At 35.4% G+C, this 19594-nt stretch overlaps 1 protein-coding gene across 12 annotated transcripts in view; it reads left to right on the top strand.

Annotated features, from left to right (window-relative positions):
* The window catches only part of ADGRL3 (adhesion G protein-coupled receptor L3), a 945099-nt gene that overhangs the window by 369014 nt on the left and 556491 nt on the right, over positions 1 to 19594 (top strand). For 11 of the 12 annotated variants that reach the window (XM_049886210.1, XM_049886208.1, XM_049886206.1 and 8 more), the window contains one exon: positions 10009 to 10212. The exons of the other annotated variant lie outside the window; for it this stretch is intronic. In XM_049886210.1, the coding sequence (XP_049742167.1) occupies positions 10009 to 10212 (204 nt within the window). The remainder of the gene's footprint in view (positions 1 to 10008; positions 10213 to 19594) is intronic. 12 annotated transcript variants of the gene reach the window in all.

The raw sequence follows: 19594 nt of genomic DNA, 5'->3' as shown, positions 1-19594 counted from the left end.
TTCAAGATTCATCTTTGTTGTAGCATGTATCAGTACTTTCTTCTTCTTTTTTTTTTTTAATTTCTAAATAATACTCTATTCTATGAAAAGTACCACATTATATTTACCCATTCATCATTTGATCGACATTTGGATGGGTTCCATTTTTTTTTTTTTTTTTTTGTAAAGGAGACAATAATAAGTGTTGGCAAGTGTGTGGAGAAATCGGAACCCTCATATTGCTATTAGAAATGTTCAACTGTGTAGCCACTTGGAACTGTTTAACAGTTCTTCAAAATGCTAAATAGGAGTTGCCATATGACTAAACAATTCCATTCCTACATGTGTACCCAAGAGATATGAAAACATATCTGTCAAAAATCGTGTACACACATTTTCATGGCAACATTATTCATAATAACCAATCTTGGTAGCTAAAAAATTTCCTGGTTTTGGTCTGTTCTGAATTCTTTTGCTTTCAGATTTTGGAATCCTCTTATTTATATTTTCATATATTAAAAAGTAAATACTGTGTTTTTATTTTGTCTCTATAGACTTTGTTTTTCTGCTCTCTGGACTTATTTACATCACAACTTTAAACAATATTATTAAAGATGGGAATTAGAAGATAACCTAAGGTTTTATATGGTAAGGATCATAGCAGACTTCAATTATTTTAGCCCAATGGGCTTATCTGGTGTGAAAATATTATTTAGGGGAGAAAGGGTTAGTAGAGAGCCAAATAAAGATAATGAATGATTTATAAATATTGATATTGAACAGCCCTAACAGTTTTAAGGAACCATGAATGGAGGATGATTTCAACATATTTAGACAGAATGCTTACATGCCTAGAAACTGAAATTTACAGTAGTATCCAATCCTAAACTGTTTTAGAATCTCAACTTGTCTGGCCCTGTTGAAAGAAGTCGAAAGATCTCAAGCCTTAGAGTCTAAGTCCATTTCTATTACTTCCAAGAAATGTGACCTTACCCAATTAGAATCCCAGTTACCTTATTTGTTGAAGGGGTAATGATGCTTGCTTTGTTAGAATACAAGGATTAAATATGGTATATAAAGGTCCTAACAAAATGCCTCACATGTTTAATCCTTGGAAAAAGGGCATCATTAAAACATACCTTTAGGAATTAGGACTAAAAAACAAATGATCTGGATAGTAAGCAGAATTTTAAATACAGCACTATCTTGGGGTCACTTACTTTCCATAGTGTTTTTCAAAGACTGCATTGTATATTCTTAATCCCAAAATGTGACAGTTCCTCTAATTATGAGTCTACACATTTGTATACACATGCCATCATTATATTCAGGACTCACCCACTGGACTGTAACTAAGTCTTTAATGAGTTACTAATGAACATTTTAAGCTTAGATCAGCATTCAGAAAAAAAAAAAAAAGTGAAAGGGTGCTGAAAAGCTATTCAGAGTGCAAGTCTGTCACTTTTAATTAGGCCATCAGCCCAGTCAAATTTCCTGTTTTCACTATTCTTCCAAAGTTAGAAGAAATTGAATAGTGAATGACAGATATACCCTTACCTTGATATCATTAGTTTCATGTGAAGTTAAAGGAGATAAATTCATGAGTTAAATTAGAGAAACCTTTGTTTTGATTAAATGCAAAGATAAAAACACGCAAAATTAAAATAGCATTTTATAATGTCTCATTCTTTTACTTGAACTCAGATGACTATAAAACAGATTGTTTTTGCTGTTGTGTTAGAACAGATGATAATAGGAAAAAAAGATCCAGGCATGATTAGATCATGCAGGTTAAAAAAAAAAAAATCCTCTGTTTTTATAAAAAGAACAAACAGTCTGCTTTCACACATAACTACTCCTCCCAAGCTGTTAGCAATACCATAAAAGTAGTAATCATAGACACTACCTGAATTAGATAGCAACTATTTTTTACTGTAGTTTCATTTACAAATCAACAATGTTGTATCTGTTAGGTACCATCAAGTCTGTTCAGACACATAGCTATTCTATGTAGAATAGAATGAAACAGCCCGGTCCTGTGCCATCCTCAGGATCGTTGTTATGCTTGAGCTCATTGTTGCAGGCGGTGTCAATTCATCTGCTTGAGAGTCTTCCTCTTTTTCACTGACCCTCTACTTGACCAAGCATGATGTCCTTCTCCAGGGACTGGTCCCTCTTGATAACATGTCCAAAGTATGTGAGACGAATTCTTGCCATCCTCACTGCTAATAAGCATTCTGCCTGTACTTTTTCCAAGACAGATTTGTTTGCTCTTTTGGCAGCCGATGGTATATTTAGTATTCTTCACCAACATCATTACTCAAAAGCATCAATGGTGGTGACTGTTTAGCAGTGATTCTTTTTTTCATTTGATGGTGAAATTGGTGAAACGTATGTACATACCTTAAGGGCACATGATTTAATAATGAAGACAGGTAATAATAAAATTCAAAGGAATAGGCTGGTATGATGGTCTTTCTCCAGGGAGCAATGCACATTTGCTTAAAAGGAGGCCTTTTAGATTAGTCACAATAGCTCAGGCCGGTTGGAATAACTGTGATAGCCCAGGTTTATTATAGGCTACAGGCTGTAGTTATTGTTAAGAGGCTGGCTTTATGTTGTGCCTCTACAGAAAGATTGGGGGAAAAAAAAAAAAAAGCTTACCATGTTTGTTTTTACAGGTAAGTGTCCGATAACAACCACACACTCACACACTATGTATATAACACCAACACAACATAACTGATCATTTTGATATTTTAAACCTGTTAATATATCTGTTTTGTTTGGAACCAGCCTTTAGACATTCATTTTGTTGGGGGAGGGGGAAAGGGCAAGTAGCTGGTAAAAATCTATTACCAGAAGAAGATAGGAAAAAAAGTTATTCTTCTCACCTATCCTTAGAGATGCCAGTTTTGATTAACTTAGGATAGAGAGACGGAACTCACTAACAAGACAGATCGCCATCAGTGTGATTAACAAAGAGTGCACCCTTACCATAGTTGTAAAGATTTTAAAAGAAAGGATTTACTTGACAACGTTCTAAAAGCATAGCTTCCATACTATTAAAAAACTCATAATCTTGAAGAAGAAAATAGAGAAAAACAAAGAAGAAGAAGATCAGTATTATTCAAATAATAAATTCTGAAATTTTATATATGTATATATTTTTTACGCTGAATTATGTTTGCAAAGATGCAGGTGTTTTTAATTAAAAAACATAAACTTACTATTACTTACCACTCATCTGATGAATAAGATATGTAATATATATTTTATAGAATTTGATTGGAAAAAAACATAATCTTTTAGTTAGAAGCCATATTACCAAACCAAACCAAACCCAGTGCCGTGAAGTCAATTGGAACTTACTACCTGCTTATTCATGTTCACAAGTTTTTATGAGGTGTTTACATTACAATATTACAATTTAGGCAGCCATTACAATTAATAGGCCACAGTTTTACCCTCTATTTTTAGCACATGAAAGATGCCAGATTTGAAAGCCATCTAAAAAGTAATCTTATGAGCTGATTCTTTTATTTTTTAACACTACACATTGTTGACCTTTAGCTTTATTCTAACAAATGTTTGAGTCTTCCACTATACTCAGCATGTCTTACATAGCTTTTGTAACTTGGTTACTTAGCCTTATTGTGAAAGTATAGCAATAATATGTTTTGTTTTATTTTAACAAGCGCTGTTTGGAAATAAGAGTGAGGAACCTACTCTACCTACTCTGTAGGGAAAATTGCTTACCCACATAGGCCATACCAACAATTCATGAAACAATTCAGTCTAATAAATGAGCCTGTTGAATTAAACTGAATAATATCCAGCTGTACTATGAAAGTTGTTTCATTATACACAGGTGGACAATTTATCGCTGTTGAGCCTTTTTTTTTATAAGACCCAGAATTGAATCAGATTTTTCTCTCTGTGTTAGAACTTCCATGTTGTAATTTCTACTTGGTGGCATCCCTAGTCAGGTGCTTGAATTGGGACTTTTATGACTATTGTTAGAGATTACTACCTTGCTGATAAAGAAATTATGTAACCGCTGCATACACTTTAGGGAGAAATCGGGAAAGTAATCTTTTTGTATGGCCAAAATGGAAGTGCTGGGCAAGAGATAGATCCTTCCAGGTATGCATAATGAAACAACTTTGAAAAATGTGCTTTTTCTTACTTGAAAGAAAATGAAAGAAGAGCATAGCCCTCTTTGTCTCTCTTTGTCTGTCTATCTGAAGGTATTTATATATATGTTACACTGAAGTTAGATTCACATTCGGTATCAACCATTTGCTGTTATAACTATTTTAATATAATTTGTAGCATTCAGACATCACTTTGCAGTTAACTGAACACTTCCACACACAATAGCTCACTTAATACTCATAACAGCCCAATGAGACATAGGTGGTAGTAGCAGTGATTTTAAGATGAGAAAATAGAGTCACTGTGGTCAATCTAATGATGAAATGACACATTTCAAGTCATTGATAGAAGAGGAATTCAAATCAAAATCACTTAACCATAGAGTCTAAGCTTTTCCAAGGGAGTTTTTATAACCTGCTGAATTCTTATCTTACTATGCAGGCCTTTGATTTAAATGAGACGGAACAACCGAAACAGCATATATAAAGAGTAAGTTAGACTATTATAAAGTAAAGGAGGTAGAATTAAAAAAAAAATACTCCATTTGGAGAAGAAAGCAATATTGTGTTTGTCTAAACCTTGGAAATCAAGAAACACAAAATTTTAATTTTGTTAGTGAATAGACTGTATGTAGTGTGAGATTCAATGGTGACTATATATAGTGTTCATTTCAGGAGTTCAGTGATGTAAAGGTAGTTGGAAAAATTATGGGATGAATGACACTAGAAATGGATAAAATTTGGAAAGGCTGAGCAGTAGTGGAAAGAATTTCCTACTAGGGAGGATAATTTGAACAGTGAATTAGGCTTGTATGTTTAGGAGAAAATTAGTTGATGGCACAAATGCTTAAGCACTTGGCAGCTAATTGGAAGATTGGTGGTTTGAATCCACCCAGAGGCATCTCAGAAGAAAGGCATGGGGTCACCTTGTCAGAGATTGAGGGCAGCTAACAGCAACTCTTTTAATTATGTGGTTCACAGGTAATATTAAAACACTGGTGCCATCACAGATACTTGAATGCTTGAATACTCATATTTCCTTTTTTAACTTTTTGGGTCATATCCACCCTCAACCAATATTCAGCAACTCTGATGTCCTGATGACCTTTAGAGTTTGGAAGGCTATACATAAATGTGGGGTAAATATGTTGATCTCTTCAGGAGGTAGTGAAATACTAATTTTCGTATTTCATGTTTGCTCACCTAAGAAGCAGAATCAGACTGTTTAAATAGTAAAAATATCTGAATGTCAAGTGACTATGGGGAAGGTTGGGATATAGCAATAACTCTTACAATAATTATGATGAGTATTAAATATTAGTGCAACTCAAACTTAAAAAAAAAAAAAAACATAGTGAATACCCCCGCTTTTTTTTTTTCCAAATGAAGTCTTAAACAGGTATGCAAATTTTTAAGAGATAGGTTTGGAGTTTCTTCCTCTGAAGCATAGTAGAAAAAAAGAACAAGAAGATGTGTGGATCTTATTATCACTTTTTGTGCCAGACCCCAAATTATCTTTGAAACAGAATTGCTTAGAAGAGCTTGAAAATGTGGTCTCAAATGGAGATGGGAGAGGCAGATAAGAGGGAGGGAGGTGTCTCCAAATTATAGTTAATGCTACAACATGCTGGAAACATGTTTGAAAGAAAAACAGCCCCTCCCCCCACCAAGAATCTGGAGATGAAAAGAGGCATTTTGGATGTGACAGCTATCTTCACATATCTCGGGAGAAGTACCTTTATAGAGTAACTTAATTTGTTTTCTTGGCCTCTCTGTATAGAATTTAGACACATGGATGGAGAATGCCAGGGTATAGGTATTACCTTCCTCACACGAGGAAGAACTTGCTAATTCAAATGAAACTCAGTGCCACAGGACAGAGTGAGTTTTTTATCACTGTCACTTTATGTGGAGGTTGGGAAATGGTCTAAGGGGCATTATCAAACATGTGAATTGTGTGATTCTTTCCAGACTTGAGCTTCCAGGCTTCTAATGGAATACCAGACTTATAACTGTGATGTTTATCTTGAAAATTTATTTTTATAATAGCCTATGGAAGAAAATAAGATTTACATTTATAACTCAAATAAATATTTCTCTAGAAGTCATGCATTAAGTGTAACCTCTACAACCTTTAAAAAAAAAAAAAAGAAAGTTAAGATTTTGGCTCTGTTCTAATAGCTCTTCCCCGTGTAGACTATGTAACAGCCTCTCCACTTTTGCTGTCACTGATTGGTGACCCTGGATTCCTTTTACAGAGGTGGTGAATCTACGTTAGAGGGTGAACTATAGACATATAGCCTACTTAACCTCCTTGTACTTTGTATTCTTCAGTTTGAACCCATGTGATCATTTTATTCCCTGATCAAGCCTACTCATCCTAGATCTCCTGGAAACTCATTTTTTTTGGTTCTTGTTTGAGTGTGTTTTTATTTCTTGTTTAAGCTGAGATTCTTTCATTTAGATACAGACAGTATTATATTTTTCAGATGATGTGTCTTTCTGCAGTGTATGAGTTTTGAAACAAGCTATCCTTCTCTGCCTATCCAGGAAATTGACTCCTGGGAAAAACTGGTTTCTAGTTCATTGAAAGGCACTTACTCCCATGCCTTTCCTTCTCCTCCCGTACCCTTCTTTCCCAAATGTTGTATTCTATCTCCTAAACTGAATACTTGATTGTCGCAAATTAATGATACCAGATTAAGAGCCGTTTGAGGACCCTACTTTATTCCCTCCCTCTCTTCATTCCATTTTTTACTGTCTCCTTTTTCTCTTTTCACTCTCTTTATCTCTTTGCCATCTCAAAAATTATCAACTACATATAAAGAATTGAAACAATATCATTTAACATATGTGAATAGAGATTTATATATGCCTTCCTTGATTTCTGAAGGAATTGTAGCATTTATTTCATCAGCAAAGTAAGGGAATTAAATTCTACTAGCAAAAGATATTTACAGAAACTGGGTACTGAGGAATGAGTTGTGGAAAGTTTTTCCAACCATTTTGTGAAAAAACCGTCACTTTCAATTGCTTGTATGACTCAAGTGAGGACCTTTCTCTGTACTCTGAGAAGGAACTTCAGCAAACTAGGTCTCCTCGTCCAATAACTGTGCAAATTTTATGTATGTCTTATAAAAGTCAGTATACTTATAGATTAATAACCCATCGTGGCACTAGAAAAGCTTGACCTCTCCTGAAATACCTAGATTTCATAACCAATTGCCTTCTTGAAATCTGTATAGATACAAACTTAAACTTGTTAAAAGGAATTGTTGTTTTTTATGTCCAGAACTACTTCTTTCCCAATTTTCCCCATTTCACTAAATGGTCTTGTCATTCATTATGTTATTTAATGTAAAAAATCCCTATATTGAATCCATATGTAACTTCTGTTGATTCTAGAACATGTCTAGAATCCATCCAACTCGATTACTTCTGCCATGGTTAAAACCAGCCTATTTTTCCTGGACAGTGCAGCAGACTCTTAACTGGATTCCCCACTTCCACTTTTGCAGCTCTATCCTTTATTAGCCACAACAATGAGGGTGATCTTTAAAAAGAAGAAATACCTGACACTACACTGCTAAAGACCTTTAGTGGATTTCTCTTAAATTTACAATAAAATCTAAACCATTTATACTGGTTTACAAAGCTTATGATCTGGCTATTGCTTACTTCTCTAACCTCATCCAAGACCATTCCTTGCCTGGCTCCCTGCAGCACAACCACACTGGCCATAGTGCTATTCCTTGAACAGACTAAGGTGATTCCAGCCTTGAGACTTTTTCAATAGGCTGGGAAGCTTTTACTCCTGATTTTTGTGTAACTAGCAACTTCTGATCTCATTTAAAATTTTATCCCCATAGACAGGTCTTCTGTAAAGACTCTAGAAAGGTAACCTTTGCATATTACCCTATTTAAATTTTCAGTATTATCATTCATACCTATATATGTTTCTTTAATATTTATCTATCTATTTTTATATTCCCTGTCTCTTTTACTAGAGTGCATATGATTAATTAAACTAGATACATGGTCTGTTTTTTCACCAAAATCTCCAGCATCTAGAGGAGGACCTGGCACATAATGGGAACTCAGAAAATATTTGTTGAATGATTGAACAAATAAGTGCATTCTTCATCACTCCAGATATATGTTAACTTGGCTGAGGGTAAATTCTTTGAACTTTATTATAACTGAAATTTGTAGGAAAACATACCTTGGTAACCTTTTGCTAATTTCCCTCCGTACAGTAGTTACAAAGATGCTAATGAAACCATAGCTATATGTATTCATGTAAAACCATTTTAAAATGTAGTCACATCGTCATTTAGGACAGTGAGAAGTGGGAAGTTTTAGAAGCCAAAAGATCAAAAAAAGTGTCACCAGAAAACATCAAAGAAGGCAATTACTAGAGACTTTGATTTTCACAACTTTTTTGGTCTTAAAAACTTGTTTCCTTCTTTAACACCTTTTTAATTCACACAGAATATCAAAATGACATTTAAATTACCTTTCGACTAGATATTTTGTAATCATACATTATGATGAGTTTAAGTAAAAATATCGTTTTAGGGTGATGTCTCAGACTTATCACACTTAACCTTTTAACGTTCTCCTCATAGGTGGATTGTTAAACATATCTTAATATGGTTTTTTTTTTTTTTTCCTATGAAGTCTGTATCGCTTCATGTGATTGAGAAACGGCTGTTTTTTTTCATTCTTTAGGGAAACATATATCTTGGTAACACATTTTATGTATCAGATTGTAGCACCGCTGTATAAGCTTCCAGTATAAGGTGATATTTTTAGTTTTTAGTTTCTCTTCTGATTATTCAGTGCTATTCAAATAGCATTATTAAAGTGTTTTTAAACTTGCATATTACGGTCTGTTAGAAATAATTGTGTAAAACAAAATCTTTTTCCTTGTAAAGTCTTTTCATTCCCTTTTAGCAGGTACATTTTCATTTTCATTCTTTTTTATTAAACTAGTAGCATTAATGTAAAGAAATGTAAACCTCATGTACCAGTTCACCAGAAAAAAAATCTGCACTTGAGTCACTCTGTTTTTCATAGCATATAATGTATGACTATTTTGTGTATTATTAATAAATATATGTATGTGTACAATTTTATTTTCGCATTATTGTCTTGGTCTCCCATACTTATTCATTTATGTAATCTGTACCATTTGTCAGTAAAATCACTGTGTATATAAATGGCAAAGATGTATGTATACCCCTTTCACCTTAATGTCCATCACAGATCTTAATACAATAACTTTAGAGACTGTTAATTGAACTGAAAACATGTAAATGAATATAAAACAATTCATGTAAGCTCAATCGTAGACCAAACAAAATAAAGCAAAACGAAATGAATTAACAGACATATAAACAAATCTCTCTGAAACTTAAGTTTCTTCACATATTACCTTATCAATCTTTTTTGTATAAAAATTTGATTCAGGAACCAATATTTTTGTTTACATTTATATAGTTGGTAGTCTTAAAAATTTTTGTCACAATAGTGGAACTCTATGAAAATGTAAATAATATGTTTTTTCAGGTAGTTTACTCCGATGTCAATAATTACGTCTAATTTTCTAATTATTGTTAGGGGTCATGATAAGTATTTTTTACTTTATTAGATGGTGTTTAATAAGGCCAGGCTTCCTAATTGGTATTTTACCACGGACCAGGAGATATCTCCTCAGCCCTAGGGTTTTCTTAATGGGATCTGGGGTGGCTGGAGTCCCCGACCTATAGCCTGCAGCAGAGAGCAGCCTTGGGAATAGCCTCTACCTGGGCTTCTATGAGTCTGGCCTAAGCTGAGCAGGGTCTGATGGTGCGCCCTGCGGTCCCCGCAGGTGGCAAGCACAATGATCGACATCCAGCCCTCGCTGCTCCACCGCGACGTGCTGAGCGCGGCCCAGGAGGTGCTCTACCACCCAGACATCTCCTTCAGCAACCAACTGCAGAACGCGCCACTGCTCATCGAGGACAAGGGCCCCGTGGAGCTGCCAGAGGAGTTCGCGGTCCAGGTCCCCAAGGATCACAGATTGCAGCCCAAGGTGCGGCCAGCGGTGGGGAGAGCGGGCTGGGGGAGGCTGGACAGGGGCTCCTGGGAGGCTCAGGCCCAGGCAGTGCCCCGAATGTGTTCTCTTGTACAGTCATGTGCTGCATAATGTTCATTTGGACAAAGTCCATCTGCATATACATCCGTGGTCCCCTAAGGTTATAATAGAGTTCAGAAATCCTGATCAGAAAATGGGACATAGCAGATGTAACCAGATGTATTGATCGCAACAGCTATCTGAACGCAACACATGTATCTCGTGCCTCTTGTATACAAAGCAATTGCACTGCCAGGCATAGAATGGTACAGTACATGTATAACCTAAAATACATATGTTTTGATAGTCATAATAAATACCTCTGTTACTGGCTTATGTATATACTGTACTGTACTTTCTATCATCCCTGGGTTATGGTCAGCCAATTTAACATACAACCCATAGTTATGAACTAACCTCCATAAAGTCTATTACATTCAAAATTTGAGGTACATACAATGATTCATATGACAAACTGGCGCTACTTTGTGATGCACATGAAAATATTATTATTATTACTGTCTTACTGTGCTAAAGATGTTTTAGTGTGTTTGGAAGTATTTAATGTTTTTTATGCATAGAAAGGTACACTATATACTACATACTAAAATATTTGATTAACTGCTGTTAGATACGAATCATACCTAACTGTCCTGAATTACATCCAAATTCAATTTAAAGACAGATTTAGGAACAGAACTCTTTCATAATCCTGGGACTGACTGTATATAAATGTCCTAATCATATAACATCCTTATTTCGCAGAATGTATTTTGAATATTAAGTGATGCATGAGTGTCTATTTGTCATGTGTGTCAGCTCATTCTGGCTGATGTTTCTGTTTAGTGATATCCTGGTCAGTTACTTTAACAATGCATGTCTGTTCTGATTAAAGCCTGATCATTACTTTGAAATATTTGATTTTAAAAAAGTTTATTGGGTTTGAAGTGTTTCTGCATTATCACAGGAAACTTAAAATTACGTTTAGTGACAATTTCAACTATTATAATATTTGAATGGTTTTAATACTTAAGTTTTAACATATCTGTTTATCTGCTTTTTGAGGGGGGAAATCATTAGTGGGGACTATTGAGATTTGGAGGAGATTATCATTAAAACATCTTTGTTAGGGATTATGTGTAGTCATTAAAGCATAAAACGATGGAAAAGTTATGGTTACAGAAACAACTTAAGTTTCTTATGAAAATGTTGGAAAGTGATATATTTGTAATATTGCCTATGCAGCTAGCAAGTGGTGTATGTATTATCAGCCCTTGAAGCTTCACTAAAGAACATTACATAATATTTGCATAAAATCCAGTTCTTATTCTTTTCCATAATACTTGATATTTTATTTTTCTTTATGTAATTATGTATATTTAGGCAATATTATATATATATATATATTTTTTTTTTTTCTCTTACAAAACTCCACACAGGGAATGGTACTCCTCTAACTTTCCCCAGGGTACTGTATACTCACAATTTTCTCTGTGTGTTACAACCCGAAAAAGCCTGGGAAACATTTGACTGGGGGATCCATGAATATCAAGTCTTGTCACAAAACACAGCCACGCCTCTTATCCATTAATTTCTTTAAGAAACTATACATGCAAGAAATACTGGCAAAGGACAATGAAACACCACTGTATTAGCTGAACTTATCTTCCAAACCCCATTACAGAATTCTCTGGTAAAATAGGTTGGGATACTTTGGTTCAGTTCAAGGACTGATGGCAGTGCATTGTAAATCTATTTGAGATTTAAGATACCTGTGAGAGTTAAACCTAACTCTTCAATTACTGCAGACATATAGAAATATCCAGTATGTGAGTAACGCTGCACTCACAGTGGCTCTGTCCACTAAGTCACCTGGTTTAATCAATGGCCTATAATCTTTTAAATGAGAGTAGCAGTTCTTTCTCAGTGGTCATGGTTGGGCAGCAGTGGTGGTAGTAACAAGCAGCAGAGTGGTCAATAGGTGCATATACTTCCATAGACGCATATAAAATGGATGCTTACCTATTACCAAAGTTCAAGGACAATGTATTCTAAACATTCTGTAAGAATTTTAGTTTTTGCTTTTCTGATTTCTCTTTTCCAAAACAATTTCAAGCCTAAAATTCTCTGAATGAGTGTATTTACTTTTTCCTAGAACATGCGTCACTTGTTACAAAGTTATCATGCTTTTATTTTTCATTATTCATGTTGTTAAATGGCAATATAAAATTAACATTATTTAGTTTATTCCAGTGTGTTTTTTTTGTACAGAACTTTTTCTATGAAATTGGCTGAATTTAAACTTCCCCCAATTTTTATAGTTTAATAAGATTTTTCTGTATCATTTGATTATGGTTTCTGCCATGCTTTTGGCAGTATTTAGTGTAAACTTTTGAACATTTTTTTTGAACATTTTATTGCATTTTAGGTGAAAGTTTCTGCAGCAAATTAGATTCCCATTCAACAATTCATATAAAAATTGTTCGTGACACTGGTTACAACCCCTCAGTGTGGCAACACTCTCACCATTTCCACCCTGCCTGCCCCATTTTCATCCACCCAGTTTTCCTGCCCCTCCTTGACTTCTTATCTTTATTTTTGGGTAAATGTTGAGCATTATGTCTCTTCTTGTTGATTGTTTAAAGGAGCACATTCCTCATGGGCGTTATTGTTTGTTTTATAAGCCAATCTGTTACTTGGCTGAAAAGTGACCTCGGGGCGCGGCTTCAGTTCCAGGTTAAAAGGGTATTTTAAGGCTGTAGTCCTGGGGATCCCTCTAGTCTGCGTCAGTGCAGTAAGCCTGGTCTCCTTTATGAATTTGACTTTGGTTCTGCGTTTTTCTCCGTAATATAGTATAGTGATGGCTTTAAATTCTATATTTCTGTCAACTTACAAGTAAGAAAATTGCATTTTATTGTTCTGGACAGAAACAAAAATGAAGGTAAAAAGCAAATTTCATATGATATAAATAGAAACAGGTAAATGTCATGTAGTTTAAAAGGAGTTTACAGAATTGTTTTAATCTGTTATGATGAAATAATACTTTTTGAAAGTTGCTCTTGTGCAGAAGTAATTATATCAACGAGGCAGAGTGTGACTGAAGCTTTCTGTAGAGTCCTCACTGTAGAAAGAATAAAGAAGATTAAGTAAATATTATAGAGGTATAATCTTTCCTGATATACAAGATAGTACGTACAATCAGAGTACTTCGATAGCTATTAAAAATTGAAGTAAGAAATAGTATATTAACTTGAGCTCTTTAAATGGAAAAGGCATGGAGGAATTCAAACCAGAAAATGTCAGGGAATTCAAGCTCCTACCTTTGCTCCTTCCCTCAGCTTTCTTAAAGCTAAAACAATAGTCTGTTATAGAAATCAATCAGAAATAAATATAAATAATAAAGACTGATATTAAGGAAGTATTTGATTTAAAAATAAAATTGATTTTTCTTTTAAGCACGTGAACGCCTGTTTGTTCTACAGATAGCCAAACAAGCAAATACAAACCCAAAGAAAACAACCGTAACAGCAGCATAAAAAAAAAAAAAAAAAACCCTCTTATTGGTTTGAAATTAAACTTTGCCCTTTTTTTCTTTGAATTCATTTGACTCCTGATAGCTAATAGCAGTCCTTGGGAGCTAAGGAGTATTTGTATTCATAGCAATTAAGACTTCACATTAGAGCAGCAAAGCATAAAGAATTAAAAAAAAAAAAAAAAGTGCTCAGAAGTTCCTCTTCAGCATATTAAGGCAGAAAGAAGTCTTTGGGCAGATTGCCCAGTTAATGACTAGATATCAAGACTTCCCCTAGAAGCTAAAGGAATGTTAATTTTTTTTTTTTTAATCAGCATATTCCTTACTTTAATTGTGGTTGTCATGCACATATATAAAAAGTCCATTGAGATGAACCACAAATAACCCTTCTGCAAGCCACACATATAGAATGTAAGTTTTATACATGTGTTCTCTTGGAATAAAGCTAAAGCATCTCAATACTGACAAGAAGTTGTAAAAATTCTAAACTGTATTTTGAAGTTTACCTTTTGCAGGAGCAAAAATGCCTTTACAGGAGACCTATGCATTCTGTCAGTCCTTTTGGAGAACCACAGTCAAATGCTACCATAACTTTTGTTTTGTTTTTCCCATTCTTGGGAGTCTGTGTTTATAGATAGGAATGCTTCGAAAATAATTATTATAAATAAAGAGAAACCTTCATTCGATTTTTTAAATTTTAAACAAAAGCCTTTAAAATTACTTAGGCTGACTTATTAAATTCCAGAAATGCATTTGTTTATTCTTGCATTCAGTGGTTTATTCAGCAATATTGTATTGAGTGCAAATGCATGCTGGGCTCTGTGCTAAGTGCCAGGAAGACAAAGATGGAGAACTCACAAACTTTAATCTCCCAATGAGCCTTCAGTCTATTGAGAGAAACACAAAGAGAGTACAGTGTGGTAAATGCTTGCTAGAAGATACCTTCTACCAGACAAGAGTTTTGTTTGTTTAAAAAAAAAAAAAAAAAAGGTAATGAACAGGAGGAGTGTGTATGTGTGTGTGTATTCAGGTGACACTAAGTATAAAAAAAAATAAATAAATAGGAGGAACTTATTATTGGAATGTAAGGACTCATGATTCCTGAAACTTGGGTATCAGAAAATAGTACCAGGGGATGTTTCTTTCTGCTGGCCTATTTCTTGTGCTCTTCTCTATCTTGGAGTTACAATAGCTTTCTTTTCTCATTTGCATTGTAAATAGTTGTCAACCCAAATTCAGTGCCATTACTGCCACCTTAGAATCCACTGGACAGCACACAACAACACTCTAGGCCTCAAGACTAACCACTAATTACTTCCTCCTTGCCTTTTAGTTCAAATTTCCAAGAAAGGGAATTTAATCCCAATTTGGTTGGCTTGATATTCCTCATCTAATTAATAGTGTCAATGGTTATCCTATGGCCCAGGGTACACTCAGTAGCAATTGTGCAGAGAAGAGTCTATGCTTAGGATACCTATTACAGGTGTGAGCACAGAGCACTGTGGAGCACGATGAGGGAGTACCTACCTGGTCACCTACCCATTTGGTTAGAGAGGTGCTCCTAAAGAGAAAGTTTCATCTAAACTACAACCTTACAGGCAAATAGTAGTTAGCTAAGCACTGAGGTAACAGAGGAGCCCTGGTGGTCCAGTGGTTAAGAGATTGGCTGCTAACCAAAAAGTCAGACGTTCAAAACTACCAGCTGCTCCTTGGAAATCCTGTGGGGCAGTTCTACTCTGTCCTATATGGTTGCTATGAGTCAGAATCGACTCAACAGTAATAGGTTTCTTCTTGACTTTTGAGATGAAAGAAATCATAGAATCATAGGCAGAAGAAACAGCACAGCACAAAAGCCTAGATCTTTAGGATTGGAACATAGAAGTCCAAAGGGTAAATGTTAGACATCATTTTAGCAATGATCTGGGAAGTAGTCAGGGATCTGATCTGAAAGTGCATGATATAACATTATGAGGAATTTGGAAATTTCCTGATGGCAATGAGGGAACAATTAAGTGGCTCTTAGAGGAATTAAATAAGTAATGGCTGCCTGCAGTTTGAAAGATGAACTTAAGACTTCAAGACTGGAAATGGGCAAGTTATTATATTGATTCAGGTGAGAAGTAATGGTGGCCCTGACTCAGGGAATGAGTGACATTAGTGTTGAGGACCACTGTCCTCATTCATTGGAGATTCATCCGATATGTGAGTAAGGCAGAGAGAAAACCCAAAGGAGACAATCAAGTTTCTGGCTTGAGAAATTGTATGACGAAAGGTTGTACCATTTACTGAGATAAGAAAGACATGAGGGAATGAAGAATGTTGGAAAGGAAAGGCAACGTTGTTGATTAAACATTTACAAATGACTTCTTCAATACACTTTTGAATAGAAACCCAATGTTTTGAACCTATTTATTTTTTTTTATTGTGCTTTAGGTGAAGGTTTACAGAGCAACTTAGATTCTTGTTCAGTAATTTATACAGAAATTGTTCCATGCATTGGTTGCAGTCACCACAATGTGTCAACACTCTCCCCTTTATTACCCTGAGTTTCCTGTTTCTATTTATCTGGCTTTCCTGCCTTCTCCTTTTTGCTTTTGGGTAGATGTCACCCTTTTTGTTTCGTACAGATGATAGTTCTGAGGAGCACTTTCCTCCTGGGTATTACTGTTTATATTGTGGGCATGTCTAATATTTGGCTGAAAGATCATCTCCAAAGGTGGCATAAATTCTAAGCTAGAAGGATGTCTAAGGGCCATAGTCTCAGGAGTTCTTCCAATCTCTATCTCAGACCAGTAAGTCTAGTCTTTTTTTATGAATTTGAATTTTATTCTACATTTTTTCGCATTCTACCCTGGACCTTCTGTTGTGATCCCGGTTAGAGCAGTCCATAGTGGTAGCCGGGCACAATCTAGTTCTTCTGGTCTCAGTCTAGTAGAGGCTGTGGTTTCTGTGGTCCATTAGTTCTTTGAACTAATTGCTTCCTTGAGTTGTTGGTTTTCTTCACTTTCCTTTGTTCTGGATGGAAAGAGACCAATAGCTGTATCTTAAATTGCCACTCGCAAACTTTTAAGACCCCAGAAGCTACTCACCAAAGCACGATGTAGAACATTATCTTCAGTGACTATGTTATGCTAATTGACTTCGATGTCCCTCGAGACTATTGTCGCCAGCCCTCAAGCCCAGTAACTTTGTCCTGTGAGGTGTTCAGTTATGTCTAGGAAGATTCCATGGCTGCGTTCCCTGAGTGTTCTATTTTGTATATGAATATACATGAATCACATACAAATATGTATGTAGAAATATCCACAACCAAACCTGTGTATTCACCCTCTCACACCTATTCACCATACATATTTATGTATTCATAAATTATTGTTTGTTATTATTGTCGTGGCGGGGTTGTATATGTTGTAGTATTTATTGTCATTGCCTTTTATTCTTATGTATCTCTCAGTGTCTTCCCTTGCCTAGGTCATGTTGTGCTCACTTCCTCCATATTGTGTATTGCCTTTCCCTTCACCAAAGCTAACATGTGTTTACTATCGAATTAGTGATTTTCCCTCTCTTCTCCTCCCATTCCTGGTAACCATTCTGGACCTAATTTTAAAGACCCATAACTTATATGCAATTTAGGAACAAAGATTTAAAAAAAAAAAATAGTATTTGTTGTGCTTAAGTCATTTTCATTAAAAAGATTTTAAAAAGGTAATACTATTCTTTGTTAGGCATTCAATTTTGTCTTAGATGTGATACAATCTTCTGAAATGTAAGAGCATCGCTAGGATTTTGATGCAATCCTTCCTTGTGTTTACTAGTGACATGTACCAAGGCTGTAGTGGAGCCAAGATTAAACTTGACTTCTGAGCTCCCCTGTCTTCCCATGAGGCAGCTGAAAAGGTGGGGTCCTAGTGGCACAGAGCTTAAGAGTTCGACTGCTAAGAAAAAGGTTGGCAGTTCGAATCTACTAGCTGCTTCTTGGAAACCCTATGGGGCAGTTCTTCTCTGTCTTGTAGGGTCACTATGAGTTGGAATCAACTTGACAGCAATAGGTTTGGTTTGGTTTAGGATTCCTGCCTTCCCATGAAGCAGATGAAAAAAGTACTTGCTATATATGTGCATTTGCAATGTATACTTTTCAACACTATGACAAAGAAACAAATTGAACAGAGTTGGGACAGTTGATCTGCAGGCTTAGATATATTTGGCATTCATTAAGTTCTTAGCACAACATTCTATGTCAAAATTTGGAAAGAAGCGGGAGACTGATCTGCTCATATTTACACTCATTAGCAAATTAACATAACATGCATTTCAAAACAATAATCTCTATGTGTCTTTTGAGAATGACTCAAAAATAAACTTTTATTTATATTCTTGTCTAACTAGAACTGACTACTACAATATGCATGTCCCTTGATAACATGTAAAGTGATGTTTTATCTCAAGGAAATATTTGGTATTCTGGTTGGTTAAGAGTCTAGAAATAAAAGCTGCACATAAAAAGGGTGTTTTTAAAGTAATAGATCCAAGATCACAATTGCAAAGCTCACGTAAGTTTACAAAAGGCAGTGTTATAGACTGATTAAAAAAAAAAAAACATTGCCGTTGAGTCGATTCCTACTCATAGCAACCCTATAGGACAGAGTAGAACTGCCCCACAGAGTTTCCAAGGAGCACCTGGTGAATTCGAACTGCCGACCTTTTGGTTATTAGCCGTAGCATTTAACCACTAGGCCACCAGGGTTTCCTACAGATTGATAGGGACAGAGAAATGGTTGCAAATGTTCATTTCTTGAGTTACTCATAACAAAATGATTTGGGAATGGAGCTAATTATTTTTGTACACCACAAAATCGCTAACTTGGTAGGGTAAGTAATGGCAACTGGAATAAACAAAGAAGAGGGAGATTTAAATATAGATTACCATCTCTCTGTTAGTGGAGGCTTGTGTGTTGCTATGAAGCCAAAGAGGCTGTAATAGAGCTTCCAGGCTAAGACAGACTACGAAGAAAGGTCTAGTGATCTACTTCGGAAAATAAGCCGGTGAAAACCCTATGGATCATAATAGTCCCATCTGCAACCAATCATGGGGAGAGCACAGTACTGGGCAGTGTTTTGTCCTGTGTGCATGGAGTCTCAATGAGTTGGAGGTCAACTAGATGGAAACTAACAACAACCAGTAAGGTTAGGAGGCAAGACCTTTTCTCTTGCCTCAAACCACATTCCAACAAATGCCTTATAATTTAGCCACATGAAAGTCTCTTGCTTTCATTCCTTTGACAGACGATACGCTTTGGTATTTGGAATGTTCTGTAACACTCGACTCTTCTTCAGTTTGCATGTCCTCACTTTCAGGGAAAGGTTTACAGGTTGAATTGCATGTCCCTTCATCTGTAATTCCTCTTTGTTCCTTGAATCTAACTCTCTCAAAGTTTTTATCATATTATCATTGTTGGTTCACTTCTACCTTCCTAAAATATGAAGCTCTTAAAAGGCAAAAAGAACTTCCACTGTTAGGGCTATGTAGCTTTGAATTAGTTTTCCAACACTACACCATTCCTAGAACAGACCCCTATGTCTCCTTCTGATTCTGAATTAGAGTGGCCTGGAAGTGTTGTGTGTGCATGTGTTTAAACACTTTCTTTTTACTTCCTTATGGCTTTCCTATTTTTGATATAATAAATGACCATTGGAAAATCTGAGACTTTGTTACTCTTAATATATTTTTTTTTATTAGTGTTATTTATATTGACAGTGATGAGTTATCCTTCTGGTGTGTTCTCAACGTTTTTACTCCCCAATTTTTGA

This window comes from Elephas maximus, chromosome 5, assembly GCF_024166365.1.
Source record: "Elephas maximus indicus isolate mEleMax1 chromosome 5, mEleMax1 primary haplotype, whole genome shotgun sequence".
In the NCBI taxonomy this organism is placed as follows: Eukaryota; Metazoa; Chordata; class Mammalia; order Proboscidea; family Elephantidae; genus Elephas; species Elephas maximus.
The sequence above is the reverse complement of the archived record's forward strand: the minus strand, read 5'-3'. Positions and strand labels throughout refer to the sequence as shown.